At 37.2% G+C, this 22,306-nt stretch overlaps 1 protein-coding gene across 3 annotated transcripts in view; it reads left to right on the plus strand.

The window, feature by feature from the left end:
- LOC128891842 (ankyrin repeat and fibronectin type-III domain-containing protein 1) overlaps positions 1-22,306 on the plus strand; it is a 201,110-nt gene that overhangs the window by 82,744 nt on the left and 96,060 nt on the right. For all 3 annotated transcript variants that reach the window (XM_054151698.1, XM_054151697.1, XM_054151699.1), the window contains 3 exons: positions 17,233-17,381; positions 17,804-17,929; positions 19,644-19,830. In XM_054151698.1, the coding sequence (XP_054007673.1) occupies positions 17,233-17,381; positions 17,804-17,929; positions 19,644-19,830 (462 nt within the window). The remainder of the gene's footprint in view (positions 1-17,232; positions 17,382-17,803; positions 17,930-19,643; positions 19,831-22,306) is intronic.

A 22,306-nucleotide genomic window follows, 5' to 3' on the forward strand; every position in this document is an offset into this window, starting at 1 on the left:
CAGAGCAATCTATATTACCGACAGAGAAATCTACATTACCGACAGAGAAATCTACATTACCGACAGAGCAATCTACATTACCGACAGAGAAGTCTGCATTACCGACAGAGCAATCTGCATTACCGACAGAGAAGTCTACATTATCGACAGAGAAGTCTACATTACCGATAGAGAAATCTACATTACCAGCAGAGAAGTCTACATTGCCAACATAGCAATCTACATTACCGACAGAGAAATCTACATTACCGACAGAGCAATCTGCATTACCAGCAGAGTAATCTACATTTTCGGCTCTTACCGCTACAATGTTTGTGAAACAATCCGCCAGATGCTTTGCGATCTTCGGTAGGTCTGATAGGTTATCTTTCAGAAAGTTATCCTTCCGCGACGGAAGGATGAGTTACCCATCTATGAAATTGCTAGACCTTCATTGTTTTTCATTTAAATACTAAAATCGTTCCAAGGTGTCTCACCTTGGTGTCTTCTTGCAGGGACCCAGTGTTATATGTCTTTCTTTTAGAAGGTCGAATCCCTCTAGTTCTTTTCTACATAACAGACAAAAGTTCGTCAACAGAAAGTGCAAAGCAATCTACACTACCGACAGAGCATTCTACATTACCGACAGAGTAATTTGCATTATCGGCCGAGCACTTTTTACATTGCTGACAGAGAAATCCACATTACCGACAGAGTAAGCTGCATTATCAACAGAGTGATCTGCATTATCGACCAAGCACTTTACATAACCGGCAGAGCAATCTGCATTATCGACAGAGTAATCTACATTATCGACCAAGCACTTTACATTACCGACAGAGCAATTTACATTACCGACAGAGTAATCCACATTATCGACCAAGCACTTTACATTGCCGACAGAGTAGTTTGCATTACCGGCAGAGCAATCTACATTACCGGCAAAGTAACCTGCATTATCGACCGATTAAACTGTATTACCGGCATAGTAATCTACATTATCGCCTGAGCACTTTACATTACCGACAGAAAAATCTGAATTACCGACAGAGAAATCTGACATACCGACGGAGTAATCTGCATTATCGGTCGAGCAATCTGTATTACCGACTGAGCACTCTGTATTACCGACCAAGTAATCTGCATTTCCGACTAAGCAATCTACATTACCGGCAGAGCAATCTACATTACCGGCAAAGTAACCTGCATTATCGACCGATTAAACTGTATTACCGGCAGAGTAATCTACATTATCGCCCGAGCACTTTACATTACCAACCGAAAAATCTGAATTACCGACAGAGAAATCGACTTACCGACGGAGTAATCTGCATTATCGGTCGAGCAATCTGTATTACCGACCAAGTAATCTGCATTTCCGACTAAGCAATCTGCATTACCGACAGAATAATCTGCATTCTCGAGAGAGTAATCTGCATTATCGACAGTGTAATTTACATTACCGACAGAGTGATCTGCATTATCGACCAAGCACTTTACATTACCGACAGCGCAATCTGCATTACCGGCAGAGTAATCTACATTATCGGCTCTTACCGCTACAATTTTTGTGAAACAATCCGCCAGATACTTTGCGATCTTCGGTAGGTCTGATAGGTTATCTTTCAGAACGTCATCTTTCCGCGACTGAGGGATGAATCACCAATCTATGAAATTGCTGGACCTTCCATTTTTTTTTTCATTTAATTACAAAAGTAGTTTTAAGGTGTCTCACCTTGGCGTCTTCTTGCAGGGACCCAGTGTTATATGTCTTTTTTTTGGAAGGTCGAATCCCTCTAGTCGTTTCCTACATAGCAGACAGAAATTCGTCAACAGGAAGTGATCCATTTGCAGAAGGAAAGGTAGGAACCTATGGATCGACTTTTTCATCGACCCAATTTCCCAGCAGAGTATATTATGCCGATTCCAGATTGCGCCAATGATGACGCCCATGGGCTCCTCTTCTCTTTTCCTTCTTCCTAACCGTCGCGGATTCCGAAATCAATTCAAATCACCCCCCCCCCTCCCGGAAACACCCTATTCAAGGACATCCAACATTTTTTGGACACCCTATATAATTGCAAATGGGATTATCAGGAATACATGTGCAAATACATGTGAAAGGATTAATTGCGTTTGGTAAATTCCTTGTCGAGCTACACCAAAGCATAGCAATTTTGCACCAACAATGATTTTAAACAATGAAAGTGTCTATAAATTTTTGCAAATGAGAACATCACGAATTCATCTATTATGAAATGCGGAAGGTTCCATCGCGCTCGATAATTTCCTCACCGAGTTACATCATGTAATAGGAATTTTGCGATAACAATAGTTCTAAACAATACAGAAATTCATAAATTTTTGCATCTGTGATCATTGCGAAAACCCCTCCGGCAGCAAAATGTAAGGGGTTTCATCGATTTCATCGGTTTCAGGCCAAACATACGTGAAATAGTACTCTTTTTGAGATAAAAAGTGATATAAAGTGGTAAAAAATAAGACAAGGACAAATGTTTTGTTATAGGACCAAATGGCAAATGCTCTTCCAGATGCAAGAAGTTTCAATCTGATTGGCCAAGCCATATCGGCGTAACCGGCGAATATACATAATAAAAATTACGGTTTTTTGGCAAAAAAACGGGTAAAAAATGACAAATCGCAAAAAGTCGTGATAATGGGACCACCGGGGGGGGGGGGGGGCATGCTCTACAAGATGCAACAGGATTCATTCCGATTGGTCAAGCCATCTCGGCGTAATCGGTGAACAGATATTAAAAAAAATATATATATATATATATATATATACATGTTGAATTGAGTAACCTCCTCCTTTTCGAAGTCGGTTAAAAAGAACAACGATTGAATCGAAACGCTAACGCGCTCGCAGACAAAGGTTCAAAAGATCTCCAGCTTATTTGTTTGTTCAATGGATCTCCCTCGCATCCTATTTCCCCGTGGATCGTGTAAAATCGAAACCCGAGTTTTTTTTTTTTCTTTTTTGACAACCCGAAATCCCTCTGGCGCGAGAATAACAGGATTTCAAACGATTGTCTGGATTTGGCGAGTTTCACGTTTCGCGGTTGATCGTTCAACGACGATGATCGATTATTTTCACCGAGATGGAGCCGAAGATACCCGAAAACGAGGTCAGAGCGCATTCTTCGTTCCACAGTGCCTTCAATTGGGGCACATTTGCATGTGCTCGAATGAAAAACGATATGCTTGTTAATTAGCCAGAAACCGTCTTGCGAATTTTCGTTCGCGTTACTCGGGTTCGCTACGCGATGGTTTCCGGATGAAATTTCCAGCATAAACGTTTCAAATTACTGAGAATTTGATTGACGCGAATTTTCGGAGAGCGATAATGGTCGTTGTGTATCAGCCTCTTTTACAGGTCATGAATTTGAAATTTTCGAATTTCATCCGTTTGAAATCGTGTTTTAAAATACTTGGAATTCTTGAAACAAAATGATGTCTAACGTTAGCTTTAATTTTTTAATATATTTTTAAAATAGTTATAAATTTCGTTCTCCACAAATCAAAAATAGGTAGATTATTACATTGTTGTTAACATTACGAACTTTGAATGCATTAGCCTTTTATGAAAAGACTTATTTTTATTTTAATTTTATGTTACACTGTGTGCTGATCAGTTTTCATTAGATTTTCTATATATTTCGTTTATAAAATTCCGTTTATAATCATTCTTTTCTCATGAGTAGTGTCCAATCATATCTAAATCAATGATAATACGTTATATCAGATAATGAATTAAAAATGCACAGGGTTAAGAATATCCTGTTAAGTATTAAAAAAAAAACAGAGAACGTATGAATAATGTAATACAAAATGTATAGATGAAAAATAACAATGAATAAACAGATTATAATTTTATAATAGATTATAATCGTTATTTTCTATATTCTCTGTTTTCTAACGTTTTCTAACATTTTTAAACTACTTTTTTCTTCTGCTTTTACTATTAATGATAATTATACTCTTTGCAAACGACAACTTCAAATATCAACAAAACTTACATCTTTATTCATTCTTTCCAAACTTTAAGAGCAACACTTTTATTTACTGCTATTGCAAATTACTCTTTTGTTTTCGCAGATATCGAATCGAAAGCGACGAGAATAACTGTTTAACGGTCGATAAACGTTTAACGTCTGGGATCCGGTAATAAAAACAGATCCGTTTACTCCCAGCGAACAGTCTCGTTCGAATTATTTACGACATCCGGTTTTTAGGAAACCGCTTATTTTCGCGGAGTTCTGAAATATTGACATAGTGACAGAAGAGTCCATCAGCAGTCCAAGAAATCAATAGTTGCTATTTATACAGTCGGTAAGATTATTGATCGCGTCTGAAAGACAACCGAACGATCCATTCGTTATCTGGGATCGTTGCGGTTAATCACTGACGCGCCGCAATTATTTAGCCCGACCACATTAGCCTGCATATGACAGGTATGTTTCGATTATTCCACTGATAAGTTCGGCCTCACCTACGCGACGCTAGATTCACGAAAAAAAAAAACAATTTAAATCTTTAAGTGGAATCACGTGGATTAAATTCCTCTCTGGGTTCGTAAATCCCGGTTAGAAATTATAGCATAAGATCGTCGCGGGTGACAACAGATGTCTCGGAACCGTAATTGCACTTACTTCCGAATTGATAAAGTCAAAATGTATGCAAACGAACAAATGACGTAATTACAAAATGGAGTCTAAAATGATGTTAACGAATATATTAGCCTCTACTCCTGACTGATGGAATACTCGATTGACTGTCTGTCTCGTTTCGACAGTATAAGATTTGTGATGTATGGTTCGACCGTTCATGAATAAATGTCGAACGTCGAACACAGGATGTCGAATATCGATGTACCAAGTCACCGCCACTTTTTTAACATTATCGACATAGTGTTCGAGAGAAGGGAAATGGTGAGACTTGTGAGGCCTCGTGATACGTGTACGTATCGCTGTCTCTTGAGACATAATTATCTCAAAACATGATCTTACGGGATGACGTAACAAATATCTCGAAAACTATTAAAGATATCAGTTTTAAACTTTATGCGCATGTAAATAAGATGTCCCTTTATCACAGCTTTATTTAGACTTAAATTTTCGCAACAAAAATTAAATAAAATAAGCGGTGTATTGAAAATAATGACCGATAGCGTATTTGAAATCCCGACAAAATTCTTATGCCCGTGAAACGTCAATAAAGAAAATCGACGATGAAAAATATTCGAACGTTCCTTCTTACAATAAGGTGTCAGTTAACATTGAAAAATGTACGAAAAGCGCAGTCGATCAGTTTGATTCCTGGTAGATTCATACACAAGTGGCAAATTCGCAGTCTTCGCAAACGCGACAGCGAAATCGATGCAAGAACAAAGTGAAGGAACCGTGACCCAGTTTGACCGCGCGAAAAGATCGGTGCTCTGGAAGCGCATTTTCCGGCGCGTCGAGACGAGAAACGATGAAAACCCGTTGAAGATAGTTCTCGGTGCTCGATAATTTGCTGCATCACAAACTCGGACTGGCTCGAAAAGCTGCGGTTTGGTGGTGGCGAGGAATCGAGCACAGCCGGGATCGATAACAATGCGAATGCACGGACGAAAAACTCGCGACGAGCTCTTTATTCGGTGATTTGAATGGATCGCAATTTAAAAGTCTGTAACGGGGAATATAATGTGACGTTGAATATGCCTGTGGAGAATACCGATGGATTTTTTCATCCGCGAAAAAAGTTAACACGAATAGCGCTCAAAATCGTTTATTAATTTTCTGTATTACGGACGAATACCTCATTTGTTTCTCCGTAGCTACAATCTGTCGCGGAGATATTCACACACTGCAATACTGTCAGACGCGTTGTATTTTACGTATATATTGTATTTTATATATGTATTTTACGTATTATACGTGTAACGTATTTGACGATTATTGTTATAATGCATTTTAGATACATTTTAGCATACATTCGATTTTATTCTTGACCGAAAATGATAGTTTATTGATGTTTACAACATTGAATACACCTGGTAATTATGTTTGACATACAAATATTATTGACTTTGCTATACACTGTTAATATAATATATAAACGTTCCTTTTACCGTCGCTTATCTTTATTTTTGGGATATTCTTCCAAAAACAGCAAATCAACATTCTTGGAAACATTCTCGGAATATATTACTGAAGAATTGAATACCGATACCTAGTATTATTAGGAACGATATATGAGTCTTCCAGTTTTTATATTAAACGGGTTTAGGGATTACATTTCGCACAAAATGTAAGTTCAGAAAATACGAACGTCGTAGTTTGATCTGTTGTTTAAATACACAACTTGTCGTGAAAATTGACTAACGTTTTGCAGTATATTAATGTTAATACGTAATTTATACAAATGATTTTTTCCGAAAACTAATTATATACCGGATACTTTGTTCCTTTACGAACCCCTAGTACGCTCGGCTCCTTGGTGTTGTCCTTGCTAATCTAAATCTAATTTCACTTTACACTTTAGACTTTAGACTTGACTCTTTACACTGTACACTGTACACTTTACACTTTACACTTTACTAGTTCGCAGCCATTAGCTCGCTATCACTCGCGACGAAGGATCAATAAATGATTCTTTGTCGCGAGTAATACCGATTACCAGGTCTCACCACGTGGAGGTTGCTGCGACTGGAGACCCGGAGATAGAAGGAATCAAACTTCCTTCGATCTCCCTCTACATAGAGTATACATACATAGATGCATACCCTAAATAGAGTCGACGAGCTTAATACTAAGTACGAAACGATGAAAATCAAAGGAAAAGAAAATTCCCTTCGATTTCCAAAGTCCAAGTCTGACTCTGCCAAATAATTATTATTTGAACTAAATGGAAGCTAAATGGAAATCGCGACACGACGCGACCATGAAACTGGATTTACTGAGTCAGTTCCGTTTCCTCCTGTTGGATCTGGACTCGAGAGGAAGACGACCGACGCCTCCGAACCAGTCCTCCACACCCTGCACCCATCTGGGAGCCACGATAGGACCCGACTTGTACCCGTCTCACTGCGCTTTGGACTTACTGCACTACGCCGGGAGCCTGGACTACACCAGAAGGGATACAGGGAGCAGAGAACCGATCCGGAGGAGCCGATTGTCCTCCTCTTGAATACAGATCCACCAGGAGGACGGCAACCGACCTTTCTGTCCAGTTACACAGTTGGTCACTTCACTTATCACATGAAGTAATAGTGACCGAAGTGGAGAACGAAGTTGCGAGCCCAATATGGACCTACGAACAAACAAAAGAATTGAACAAATGATTAATAATTATTTGCCAGAGGACAGACGCTCGTACACGCATGCCTTAAAACTAACCAAACCAAACTAAGCTACCCACAAGCAATACCAAGCTACGATAACTAAGGGAAACTACACTACGCAAAAATAGGAGGGACGCGAGACGCGGACGCGCGATCGCGAGATCCATACCGATCGAAGGATCGTCGAAGAATGAGCTCTCACCCCTCGTATACCTGTCGGTCGAGGGTCGCGGCTCGCATGTGCCTGTCGAAGTAGAGAAGGGGAAGGGCGAACAAAAACCGCGTAACGCTCAATTCGAAGGCTCGTTGAATCCATCGAGAAAATAATTCGTGAAACATTAATATCACAGCAAAATCATATTCCCCATCATTGTTTAAATTATAAGTCTTGTTAATAATTAATTTAACTATTATCAGAAATTAAGACACTTTCTTCAAAACGTCATAAATGTAGGAGTTTTCAACCGATTTTCAACCGATTATAACACGAGAATCATGTCAACTTGGAATTTAATTTTTTGATTTCTTTTTAACACCCTCTTCAGCAATATTTACAGTCTACAAGAAGAATAATACAGATTTGTGACACCGCGTATTTTTTAAATAAATATTGTTCGTGTAACATGGCTTTATATGAAAATAATAAATAATAAAACAAAATATATAAATCGTTTAATATCAATATCTAATCTAAATTAATTAATTACCTAAATTTCCTTGGATTAAATCCACAAATAATTGTCTCAGAAGAAATATTTGCTTTCAATATAAAAGTACAGAGAAATGAAATAATAAAAATAATAACGTAAATGCAATCACAAATCTTCTGTAAATTGATAAATCAACACTACATTATTTTTTAACGCTTAGAATTGAAAAGGAAGTGATTTCGAGTAACAAACGATTGAAGATAAAATATCAGCTCGAGCAGCAATTCACACTCGAACGATGTTGAGTAGCTTTGAAGACGTTGCGATAAAGCTATCGATTTCTCGCAAAAACGATAGGAACGTATCGAACTGCAATTTCGCACAAGCTTTGGCATACCATAGAACACGCAAAAACACACGATGGAATTCATAGAGGAACTCCTGTCGCGGTGATACGTCGCAGACATCCTCGTATCGGATAATAAATGTCTTAGATTTCTGAAATTTATGGTGAAAATGCGACACAGCGAAACGACACCTCTTTATTCGACGCGATAAAGTTTTAACGCAGGCTCGTAAACAATTCTAATAAAATTGCCAATCACTGACTGGTCGTGTCCAAAGTAGAAACTACGCTTTAATCGCTCGGTGGTTCTCGAGCTCTCGGCTTTTAATAGTCCATTAAAATTTCGAGAATAGCCTCGACTATTTTCAAAATTATCTTTTATGACAGCATTTATAAATGCGTCTTGAGCCTTAATGAGACAAGCAGAATTTTGCTTGAACAATAAACAAAGAATAGTAACTCTACATATATATATAACATCTTAGATTTGCGATGTTTATTCAATCTACCAGTTATTTGGGTAAGCTGTTTCTATTAAAATGTAATTTAATGTTGTAATTCTTTTATTCGTCTTTCGAAATGTTTAATCTGGGTCGAAGATGGTTAATCAGCGCAGCGTCGAGGTCTGTCGAGAATGTCTTACATTTTAAGAAATTGCACGACTCAGCTCTATCGATTTATGCGACATAATTTAGGCAATAGCGGCGAACGAGATGCCATCGCGCTTGACTTCTCAATTATGCCATTAAATGCGATCAGCTGTAGAACATTATTAACCAGTGACTTTGACAGGAATCGCCGGAAATAGAAATCTCTCGTTCGTATTTCGGAGCAGTGCATTTTGATCGAATGCAATTTCGCGTGAAATGAATTTCAGACATAATTCAAACAGTTATCGCGAATAAACTTTCAATTACTAATTAGTTTGTTATTTTTAATGCCATTCCGGTTAGTTGTAGGACAGAGGATGTATCGAAAGTTTTACCAATTTGATGATAACTTTTGAAAAGCTTACGCAACTTTAATACACGTACGAGGCATTTGTATTAGACATTCAATGGCGGGGAATTGGGAAAAAATTCCCAAACGTCAGCATTTTTTCGGAAGGTAATGGTGTTCTCCCCGAATAATATCCGAGGGAAGCCTGCCGCAATTCTGGCGTCGCGACGTCGCTCGACGATGGCATTCCACTGCTCTTGATTCGACAATGGTGACCTTTCGATAGCTAAAACGACGCGGAGAATCGAGAAGAACCGTGCTCGAGAAATTCCTAGAATTAGATCAAGCCCACCCTAACGAGGAAGTAATGAACGAAGTGAAACTTCAGAGGCGCTATGGCCGCGCTTTGACGAGGAAGATTCCTCGAAGGATTCTATGCAGGGGAAAAAAGATTCAATTGCCGGTGCACTCTGTCACGAGAACGGGAAGAGAAGAGGCCTCTGTTGTCTTGTAATTCCATGCTGCAATCCCTATTTAAAATTCCTCAAGCGACTATACTGACGTAGCGGCGCAGAAAAGTAGCGATGCTTTGAAATTTCGTTTTCTAGAAACTTTAACTGGGGAATTATTTTTACTTTTGTACGTGAAAATTACGCGGACTTAACTATTTGTTCAACCATCTCAAAGCAACTTCAAACTTTCAGTTTAGCTCTTAAGGTAGTCGTTTCGTGAATTTATTTAACGAAGAATTTTAACAAAAACTTCACTTAATTGTTCTTTGATTAAATATAAATCGTATGAGCTCATTTCAGTTTAAATTGACCACCCTGGTTTTATGAAAAACGATAGCAAAATTTTGTAATTTTAACACGGATCCTTATGGAACACGTAGAGTTTTTCAAAATGGTCTCAAAATTTCGTTTTTTTACTAAAATACAAATTTTATGGAATATATCCCTTTTTTATCTTACGCGAAATTATTGTTATTAAAAAACAAAATCCTTAAAGCCCCTCTGCTACTGTTTATGATAGAATTGTGCCATTTGAAAAAGCCAAGGTGACCTTTATATTTTTACGTTAAAAGCATTTTCTCGGATTTAAAAATATGCGAACATGTAGCTCACCAAGAAGTGATAAACTTTTTTTTAAAACATTTTTTAATTGCACTACCGGAAATACATAAAGAATGATGGCATAACTTAACGGAGTAGACTCTGTATATCTTACTTTCTGAGGCAATTAGTATTCAACATCGATTGAAAATATCAGGACAAATTTGTTTTTAACCATGCGCTTTCGAATAGATGAATGTCCGCCTTCCTTTGACTAATTAATTCGAGAGATATTCTCCAAGCAGCGTGCGGCAGAAAATTCACGTTTTTCCCCGTTATCAGATGTAATTAACATGAATTTCGTAGTCTAATTGCGTCATTAGTAGTCGTTATTCGAGCAACCCTCGCGACATTTTAATGAGAGGAAGCGGCAAACAAACGCCCCGTTGGCCTTTGTAAGTCCCCTTCAACCTCGTGGGACTTAGTAAAAATTCATTTCAAACGCATCCGGAGGCGCTTTCGGTGAAGTTAAATTAAAGTGACGAATTATCGAATCACGACATTGATCAACGAACCATCGCGTGGATTTTCCGTTCGACTTCCATACGTTAATTAGGATCAATCATGTCGCTCTGACTCAATTTTTTCTATTAACTCGGTTAGAAAAACGAAAGCGACGTTCCAATATTCCCTGTTAGCCATATAATAATTTCTACGCTATTCCCGATTTTTCTCGGATTTTTCCAACGTGGAAATTCGTTTATCCGTTTCTCACTGTGATGCCTACGTGCTCGGTCTCAAATACGGACCGTCCAAAATGTTCACGGACATGTACATGTTATCGTAAAAATTTGATTAAAAACTCGGATTCAGCGTGTGATATTGTTAGAATGTGTGTACTGACGCACGGTTTGAGACTTTAAAGGAACGGATTGAATGCACCGACATACGATTAACTATGATTTTTATTCTTATGATTTCTGTGTAACAGTCGAATAATCGAATTTAACAAAAATACCACCTTACGGGGGATGATAAGACGGAACTTTGTTGTATGCACAGTTTACTCATTGGACGGTTAATGTGAAAAATAAAAATTAAAAACTTAAAAGACCTTTGTCCAGAAATCTCTTAATAGTCTGATCGCGTTGCTACTTCCTTAAAGAAAACACAAAACAACAGCGAAAAAATCGAATTAAAAAAAAATATCACTTTATAGAGAATGACAAAATGAAACTGTTTTATACGTACAATTCATACGACGTTTAGCTTCAGAGATAACAATTGGAAACATTGAAGATCTTTTGTCCTGTAATTTAATTTTTCCAACGAACTTCGAACTTTTGAATTTTCATTTTCAAAACTAAGCGCCCTCTGAATAAACTGTAAATGTAAAAAAGTTTGGCCTCATCATCCCCTATAAGCTGATATTTTTTAAAAATTGATTCCATGAATACAAACATTTCTCCGAGCAAATTTCTCAGGGTCGTGTATATACGCCCTTCGCAGTCAAAGGGTTAACTAGAGAGACTTAGAAACCCGCAGTTTCGCGCGTTATAATCGCGCTGTAGACGAAACATTAAAATATAATAAAGTCAACTCTAATCTTATCTTTATTAACTTCATGCATTGTCGGAAATCTTCATCCTTAAGTTTGTATTGTTAAGTCACTTTTTTTGAGTCTGGTGAATTCTCGTAGATTCTCGACGAGTAAAATAAAGCTTGTTAGAGGATTAAATGTTGCAGTGGGTCCTCGTTAAAGGAATACCGAGCTTGCTCGACGACAGCAGCGATTAGGAGAACGTTCCCCAGCAATTTCAGGGTTCTTTGGCAGCTGGTACACCCGCCGATGTTCCCTCGTCCAAGAGGAATTCCCTCGCTTAGGAACAATGGCCGGTTGCTTTGGTCTCTGGGACTCGTTGTCCGAGTTTCAACGACAACGTTAAAGCGATGAGATCCGAAGCGGAATAATAGGGGTTGAATCGAAACGCGTCGATGCGGAAGACCACCCCACGAAATGAATGCGGAACGAAACATACACGACTCCTAGTGTACACTGTTCTTTCACTTCTTCGCTCCGCTTCTCTCTTTCCTGACGTTTATTGTTTCAATTTGGCCGAATTTCGGGGCTGATACGTTTCCAAGAAAGAAACGACCTTGGTGCGAGAACGGTTTCATGAATTACGAGGAAACGAGGCGAATTTTTCAAGCTTCGCAGCTGTTCCTTTGACATTTCCGATGGTCTTGAATAGAAATCGACATAAAGGAATCGTGGCAACGTTGCTGCAAATCTGTCGTAAGATTATTCGTGAACGTTTTAAATATTTTTATTTTTAATCGTGATAACTTCTAACGAAAAATATTTAGTAGTCATATATTTTTCACCAATTTTACAAAGTTTCATAATGTTCTAATAAGTCTCTCTTACTAATGTAAAATAGAACAGAGGCTAGCGATCAAAAACACAAAAATCTTTGTTTGGTTTATAACTTTAATGGTACCGATGTCTCGTATGTGAAGATAATTTTACGAAGCTTACTGATTTCGTTGTAAGCCCAACCCAAGATACAATTTTAACTTTGTTCGTTTGTTTCCAAACTTTAATAACATTAAGTTCCATATAATATAATAACTTCATAGAATTTCAAAATTTCCTAACAATTTCTTTGTGAAATTTAAAAGAGGGCAGAAGCTAACAAATAAGGACAAACAATTTTTTTAAATATTAATGTCATAAATGCTGTTACATAGTAGAAACTTTTTCAACATTTACATACACATTGAGGAATTGAAAATATTAATATTCTGAAAGTTAAGCTTCAAAGGAAATTAAATGAAATTCATGAATGTTGATGAAGTTACAAATATAAATACTACGAGAATAGTCTAAATAATATTTAATCCTAGCGGAAATTTTCAAGATTATTTTCACAGCGACCGTGTTAACATTGTTATTGGTTATTAGAGACATTATGTAGGTAATTAAGACGTATACGTGATCTTGTGAAAGTACTAGAATTATTTGGTAAAACGACAATATAAATATACAATATATATATACAATATTATATTTATATTATAGTATATATACAATATATAATATACAATATAATTATTAACACTTGACGTAAAAGTTTCCCAGTTTCATAGAGGATTAAGTTATCCTCGTAATTTCTACCACACTTTCACAAATAACGTAATTTTCATTAGTAAACCAAAAATACCATTAACCATCGAACTTCGAATACTGTTTATCGAATCTGACCCTTGATAATAAAAGGTTGGCGGCCATATTGATCCGTATGACGAAACGTGAATGCATTGCCAGGGACAACGTGTCTAACGTTTGCTAAACAAGATCATCTGTTTCAGTCTGGCAGTCGGAAAATACATTCCTCGAGGAGAATCCAAAAGCCTTTCCGGCAAAGTTTGCTAAGTTCAAAGGTCAGAGTCTCGCGAGGCGGATTTTCTGTCCATTAAACAATTCCAAGTTAGCCGCGAGTGTCGCGGGCTAGCAGAAAATTCGATCAAGAGTTATCACGTTGAATCGCCGCCGTCCGAAGGAAATCCTGTCCCTTCGGTAAGACGAACGATCGTCGTACCGGGTGCAGTTTTAATCCTCGAACAAGTTTTTCGGATCGATACTACTCCTGGGATACTCGTACGTCTTTCACGTGAAGGTTTCCAGCTGCTTTCGTCACCCACACCTTCAGAAACAACAAACAGAGCCCCTAGCAATACTTGTCTTCCTCTTCACTAATTTTCAAAGGTACGGCGCTGTTCTATTGCGATTGTTTCTGGTTCCGTGGGATTTCTCGTGCCGAAGTATAGCGTACGATACTCTTTCATGTCAATTTCCCGTGTTCGAGGAAGCGACATTTCAGTCGATACGGTCCCACGTTCGAACCTCGTTTCGTAGATGGATTTTCCGCTCGACCTACGGAAGCAGCGCCTTCAATTTCTTTGCGAAGCGTCCTTTATTCGAATCTCGGAGAAATATAGTTGTTGCAGACAGTGGGTGATTCTTTGTGAAAAAATTAATCGAAAATGTACAATAGAGGCGCGAGGCGCGAGTCTTCGTTTTCGAGAGAATCGAGGTTAGAAACTTTCGGGGCTTGTGTGTGATTTAATGTAACTTGGTGACAACGTGTCTGACCATTGTTCGGTTATTCTACTTGTGGCAATGTTTGCTGCTATTCGTACGAAGGTTGCTTGTGACATGAATCGTCAATAAAATATTGAAAAAAAAATAAATAATGGAAGAGCAGACAGTTTTTATTGAAATAATGGTTAACGAATTCATGATATACAGTCAGTCCCATGAGTATTTGTACTCTCTATGTCTATGTGTGTAAATAACCTTTACACATATATATATTTATATCGAAAAATTGATTTGAAATTATCAAACCTCTCGTTTAATTTAGACAAATTTCTTTAATAGACTTACTCGGTGAGAATAGGACTTTTACGACTGATTGTAAATGGGAAGATGTCATTTTTTGTGTGAAAGGAAGTTAAAGTAAAGAATAAAATCTTTGGTGTTATCATTCGCTTTCGATAAAATTAAATTTAAATATATGTTTGAGTCTCGTTTGCGATTACATATAACTTGGCCAACGTGTCTGACCACTACTCGCTTATTCTACTTGTAACGATTATGCTTATGCTTGTATAGCGTATCATTAATAACTAAGTTTGCAATGGTCATTGTTATTATTGTGTGAACATTTAACAGTAAACACAGCTTTATATGAATGGTTACAAATAACAATATAAGTAGAAAGTATCATTAATAGTCGGACAAAGTCGCCAAGACATATTCAGATGCGGACCGTGGCCCAAGAATATTCAAAGACTCACTTTCTTCGAAAATCAAGGCTCGCGTGGAAAAATTACGTTCCACATTTTCGATTTATTTTACGATAAGAATCCCCCCACCATCCCCGCCTCTGATATACCAAGAATTCTGTCCCACCTTGCGCTATTCATTTCTGATTTATACATACTTTTATATCTCACTGCCTTCCCTGGATTCGCAATCTACGGAGATGAATATTTCATGCGACATTTGATTTCTTGGTGTGCAAGATGAATTATGCGAAAGGATTCTACACGTGTCACGAACTTCACGTAAATCTTCTAGTTTCCCCATGTGGAGGAACTCGTGAGCCGACGTAAAGTTTCTTTTCCGAACGAGAAGCGCCGCCTCATTCAAAATTGATGCAACGAGTTGATCTTCATAAAGTCGATAAGGATCCTCTCTGAAAGAAGCAATCATATCCAATCACAGTTTGTTTCTATCAACGTGTGTATGAAATATGGTCCATAGTTCTCGTTTTATGGCGTAGTCTTTAACACGTTGATTGTCAGACTAATACTCTTGAAAATTTCTACTGTGTTTAAATTTTGTTTACAGACTACTGGAAACTACATAATCAAACATTTATTGCGGTATTTATTTTCGTGTCGTTATCGAAATTCACGAATTTCATTAAAATTCATTTTCTTTGACACTTAACTTTTGGAATTAATTTTTTGAGCTCTTCAGTGAAAAGAACTGTCACCCATATATGGGTGACGTAGCGATCAACGTGTTAATACAGAGTAAAAAGTATCCTTTAAGCGAATAGGAAAATTATACTATATACGACTATGGCGTCAACGCGCTCGTACTTGCCACATCCTTGCCGTTCGCTTTCTTAATTTTTTCATTTTCCGTTTCCACACAACATATCCGAAAATCGTTCACTTCCAGACTCCTTTCTCTATTCAAGACATTCGATCTATTCTTTCACTTCATTCTTCCTAAAAGCTATCATTAAAGTTTCTTCAGTGATCATTTCCATTTCTAAATATTCAAAATTATATTGGAGGGAGGGAGTATAAGCATTTTAGAAAATCTTAGATGGGGTATTACACAAAAAAGGTAACAATGTTTAAATATTAAACACTGGTTTAAAGTATGGAGAAATATTTTTCGTAATTGACAGAAACTTCACTTCAAACTCCAACAATTTCCTCGATCCTGCTATTTGTTCGTGTCTGTTAATTATAAAGAAAATAGGTAAGTAACCTTTTTCTTTAGAAGTAGGAAGACCTAACTCAAAACGTTAACGATGCTTTATCCAATCGAGACGGTGAAAGAATCCTGCGGGTTGTGAGGCCAGTCTTTACTTTTCTACACACCGCTGTAATTATCGAAGGAAGATAAAAGGAAGTCGTTGCTCTGCTCGGGAGACAAAGTGCTCGACGAGCAGATGAAGTTCCTGTTAGTAGACGGGGTCCTGTAACACTGATCACGTGACAGTGGTTCGTTCTAAAGGTCCAACCAATTTGTGACACAGTAGATTCGTAGTTCTTTAATGTTCTTAATAGCATCATCTCTAGTAACAAAGTTAAAATTTACAGAATCCTAAGGTTTTCCATTTTTGATAAAGTAAAGAAAAAACTACGACCGATACAAAACTTCGACTATAACTTGTTCTATGTGTCTGATTATTACTCATTCATTCTACTTGTGTTTGCATTCGCTAATGCATAAAACTCACGGTCAAATTATTACATGGTTGTATTAACACTAATTTATTTTCATATACAAGGTAATGAAAATATTTTTGTAATATTGGTGGAAGAAATATTTTGATATACTAAATTTTTGAATAACCAAAAAAAGAATTTTTGTTTATGGAGAAACCATTACAAAATTTTAACTGTACTGTTTCGCAAGTTACAGTTTGTTGTTAATTATTCCACTAAAACATGTAGAATAAATAAAGAAATACTATTTTTGTTAATCACAGATATGAATTCATTTATTCGACCGAGGTCGAATGAAAATGTCCAGTGATGTATTTCAGGAGATTCGTAATAATCTCACAACAATAATAACACATTGTTCATGTTTATGTGTTTCAGTAACCCCACGGTAGAATGCAAACCGGAAGCAAGATCAGCTCGAGGTCCTGGCGGACGTCCTGCGCCTCTCTTACGCTCAAGGACTCTGCCAGCCATAGTTGCACCTGGTTTGAATATCCTTCAAGCACAAATCGATGCTCGTTACAATGGTTAGTATAATAGTTCATAAAAAGAGTCTTTATGCTGCTAAAGAAAGTATTTACAAACCAAGTGATCCTTCAGTTTTTATATCCTTTAAATAATAACTCTTATCCACTATTAAGAGGAGAGCCTGGTTCAAGATACTGAATATGAGGCGTTTCTTTACGAATCTGATTGTTGTTTTATTTAATTTTCAACATTCTTATTGAAAAACTCTTTACCAGCAACCGAATTTACTTTCCGTCGTGATCGAAATTCGTGAATCACCACAATCGAGGGAACGACACGAGACAGATGTTGAATTTTAATGAATTTTAATGAATTTTAATGGTTTCGCAATTCACAAGCGTCGAGTGTAATTTGTTATTTTATGTTCTTCGTCGTACGATATTTTCTCTGAAACTGCACGTTATTCGTTGGATGGTTGCAGCAGCGTCGGTGGGTCTATCCGATCCATCCGCCGCAGAAAGCGCAGCCTCCGGGAAGCGTGGGAGTACAGTTCCTCATTGTACCAAGCTGCTCGCACCGAGGATATCCTTCACCGATGACACGATAGGTAAGACGTAGGAGGTTTGTCCGGTAAGTCAACGAATCGACTCGTGGTCCTGGATCCTCGAGACCACATTCGCTACGTAAACGTGAGTCTTCCTCTTTAAATATTCCCTTTAGGGAAGAAGGCCAGTGCATTATACCATAGATGAGAAAGACGTTTACCTAGAACATTGTTTCTCACCTTAGGCGGTTGACGCAATCGAGTGGGCGATAATCTGAATATGTAATTTTGAGGAATGATAATTATTTGATGTTGGCGAATCAAGAATATATTATTTAATATTATATTTCAGAAGCTACGGACGAAAAATTAATTTTTTTTTACCTTCAGATTTAGTTGAAAGGAGTTTCGGTGTTGTTACCTTCAATACTGACTAATGAAAAAATCGCCTAAACCTTTGTGAACAAGGTGACTTAATATTATACTTTTCGAAATTAGTACCAAATATTATTAAACTTTCCAAGTTCGTATAGAATTTCATTTGTGTGCTAGGTTAAAATTATAAATAATATTTTATTTTCTTGTATCTTATATTTTTTTTTATATTGAATTTAAATTATAACTAATAAATATTAGATTAGTTTTGTTTCTTTCAAATTTATTTGGTTATGTCTTGCTAACGCCTAATATATTTATTAATCTATTAATAAACATTATATTTGGGATTATCATCCATTTTTAAGCTCTCGAAGATTAACATAACAAAATTTAAGCTTTTACGGTACGCTCAGGCAATTTTCGTATTTGCATTGTGTCATATTTTACACAAGGTGTCACCTAAAATTTGTCCGATGTAATATTACGGAATAAATATTAAAAAAACCACTGCGAAACTGCATTGTACGCTTACTATAGTCTAAATAAACAGTTTTAAATCAAACAAAAGCTCAAAAAATAAGAAAAATATTTATTTCTATTATCTTGTGTATTAGTTCTCGAAAAAGTGAGTAAGAGTAATAATGTAGTAGAAATAACGATTGCAATAATGCGAGTAATCGAAAACCATTTCCCGTACTCTTGTAACGGAGTCTGATCACTTTATCCGTGTCTGGCCGTGAACGATCTATACTACTTCCACTTTCTATTTGTATTTCTCTAATACTATAAGCGGAAAAGTCGTTTGCTTAAAGATTCGATATAGTTACTAGATTATAGATATTTTTACGTAGATTAAAACCTTCATTACATGATTTATTTGTAAATACTTCGATGTCAGGAATTTTGTTCAAATTGAAGTATCTCACGGTTCATGAAAAATAGGCTTTTTAAGTCATACGCGTTGCTGTTTCCAAAGTCATTTACAAAATACAAAGACATTAATAATTTCAATACAAATATTTGGAAGTATTCCTCGATATCTTAATACTCTTGTATCGCAAAAATAATTTAACGAATAAAACAAAAAATTCATTTAAAGGGACAGTCCTCTACGATTGAAACAAAAAAAAGAAATCATATTCGGTACGTTTAACAGTTGCGAAAATAAAAATTCTTTTCTGAAAATAGTTTCCATATATATCAACGAAAACTAACAAATCTGAAAATTCATCTATTTTAACAAGCTCTGCAGTAGATCTCAAATCGAACAAATCTTACACGTGGACTACGAGAGAGATCGATTTGACCCGACACGACCTTCGAAATTGAAGGAGAGCTCTGGCTCGTACTTTGGTGTCCGTTTTTCCTCATCTGTTTCTTCCACGCTTTTTTTTCCAAGAACGTCGCGTCTCGGACTCTGGACCAGCAAGCAGAGAATCCTCGAAGGAACACTCGACAAGAAGCGGCAGACTGAGCACTTCCAGCATCGGCGGTTCTCAACCGTTGACCAGGCTGGCGAGGCTCTTGAACCAGAGGCCGAGCTACACTCCGAGCGATGAAATTCCACGGAGGCTCTCCTGGGAGAGGTAAGTCACGTGGGTCTCGTAACAAACACGCTTTTCGAAGAGAACATTAAGAATTGGTCCCATGGCCATTCAGGGCATTCGAGGATTACGTTTATTTCGCATTCAGAGGTGTTAAACCATAGGCAAAGCGTAGTATGGCTGAAAGTTGGACAGTGGAGCCTTAAACAAAGAATCATGGCGATAAATATCTAGACAAACAAGTAATTGTTTTAAATTGATAATATTCAACATTCTATACATTTATGTGGATTTTTTCTGCGTGTCGCGAATGTAATACAAAATTATAATATAAAGTTATAAAAAAAATTGTCTCGATACGAGAAAATTGACGAAGCTATAGGCATTTTAAAAATGGCAGAATTGTTACGAATAATTTTGTTGCGCAGTGTATCTTATTCGTAGATATTGTTCGTGCATATAATATGTATATTTACTCTTGTATTTGAAGTGCGCATACGTCGAGAATGTATGTATTGAAAGTACATGGTTTATGCTTTGCTTTCAAATGAATATATTCTCGTTGCTCTGTAAACAAAGATATTTGTTTCTTTATTTTACACTATTTAATTACAATATTTACACCGCTCTTACCTATATAAACAACGAAACGACGTTTAATCTGTCAATTCCTTTTTTCCAATCCGATATTTATTTTCTATCACACGTGTCACCGACTCGTTCAAACTCTACCGTCTCCGACAATCGCACCGCAGTAAAATTCAAATTCAAAAAATGTATTTTTCTTTAGACATATACGTCTTGCATGTACCACGCTGTACGTGAAATGTATATTAGTTAATGTACATTAAAATGACTTGAAAGTTACGTTAAAAGCACTTGAAAAAACATATTTTGAAGATATATTTAATTGCGAAGATATCTAAATGATGGAATCATTCAGGAAATAAAAACAACAAATTAAAATGGATTAAACTCTGTACTTGTGTGCATATACAGTCTACGCGTAACACGTATGTAAATTAATTTCTACTGTACATAGACGTGCACATATTATGTACATATTACGAATATAGCAGAATATACAGACATAGATTATGCAAATCATCTACATCCCACGTGCACGTGCGTACACAGGGAACGTTCATTAACCCAGTTACATTCGCATATACACTTTCTGTCACCCGTATGTACATACAGTATGTTACAATGACGCATGCATGGTATATGGAACATATGTATATACGTAACAGAACATACATTGAGTATCAAAATATTTTGTAGATATGTGTAACATTTGACTGACTTCATTTTTGCAATATTTCGTTAGTTTTCTCTAGAAAAGTTCATTGTTTTTACAATTTGGATTTCGATGTGAAAAATCGGAAAAAATTCTGAAACACGTAACTCGGTAACTGAAATATCTCTGATGTTTTTCAAAATTTTCCCTGCAATAGGACGAGAGATATTGTGCTCGAAAGCGTGATTTTTATTTTTTTCCTGTTTACTCCCCCACCAGTCAAGATACAGACTTGAAATTTGGCATAGATCAATCTTTTTCGGCTTAAATCAGTCTAAGGGCACTTTTGACTCGCATAACCGGCTCTACCCTTTGAAGCGTTTTGGTCTCGAGCACCAAAATTTAATACAGACGTGTAATCCAGGTTATTATTTGGATAACAAACAGGTGATATTAAATTTGACGTTTCAAAAAGAAAACGTACGATCTTTTTTTTGTAATAATTCGTGACTCAAAAGAATGTAAACTTATCCCTTAAGTAACTGCAATCAATTCGAACAACGAGACGACGTCTCGTAATTGGCAGTGAACGGGTTAAAAATACATGAAAATCTTTCACGGTCTGCTCGGACTGCGCGGTTATCAACCAAGAGGTACGGTAGCAGACAAATTGATGATCGTATGAAACATTTCAGGTCGGCTATCGCCCCTGGCGGTCAGAGATCCCCCTCAAAATTGGCATTATCCGTCGAGAAACAAGAAATACGTTCGCCAGGCAGGGATCGATAGGCATTATTTTAAAATCCGTACATCCATCGCGTCAGCGGGCGGCGTTGAAACGGGAACAAAGATCTATTGCGTGACAGCCGGCGGGAAAACATCGAGGTTGCGCGTTGGTTATATATAGGACCGTGGATGGGGGTGGCGGGGAGGGAGGGAGGGAGAGAGAGTTCGGCGAGCGTGTGTGCTTTATTCGCGCGAAACGATTCGTAGGACGTGGAAGTTCAATTTGCAAATGGATACGACCCGGTTTCACTAAACGAAGACGGAGTTCGAGCGACGACCGCGCTGCCAGATATTACAGCGAGCCCAAAAATATTGCCGTTTCCTGGTGGAGCGCGTATTTACCACGATGGCGCCGCTTAGATGGCTCCCTGGTGTTAGATTTTCACTATTTCAGGTTTGGATTCGACTGGCGGACAGCTCTCATTTGAGAGACATTCGAGGAACAAAAGAGTCCATTAGATTCCGCGGTCTGAAGAAGCTTTTTATCGCTTA

Source organism: Hylaeus anthracinus, unplaced genomic scaffold (assembly GCF_026225885.1).
Source record: "Hylaeus anthracinus isolate JK02 unplaced genomic scaffold, UHH_iyHylAnth1.0_haploid 12002, whole genome shotgun sequence".
NCBI classification, from domain to species: Eukaryota; Metazoa; Arthropoda; class Insecta; order Hymenoptera; family Colletidae; genus Hylaeus; species Hylaeus anthracinus.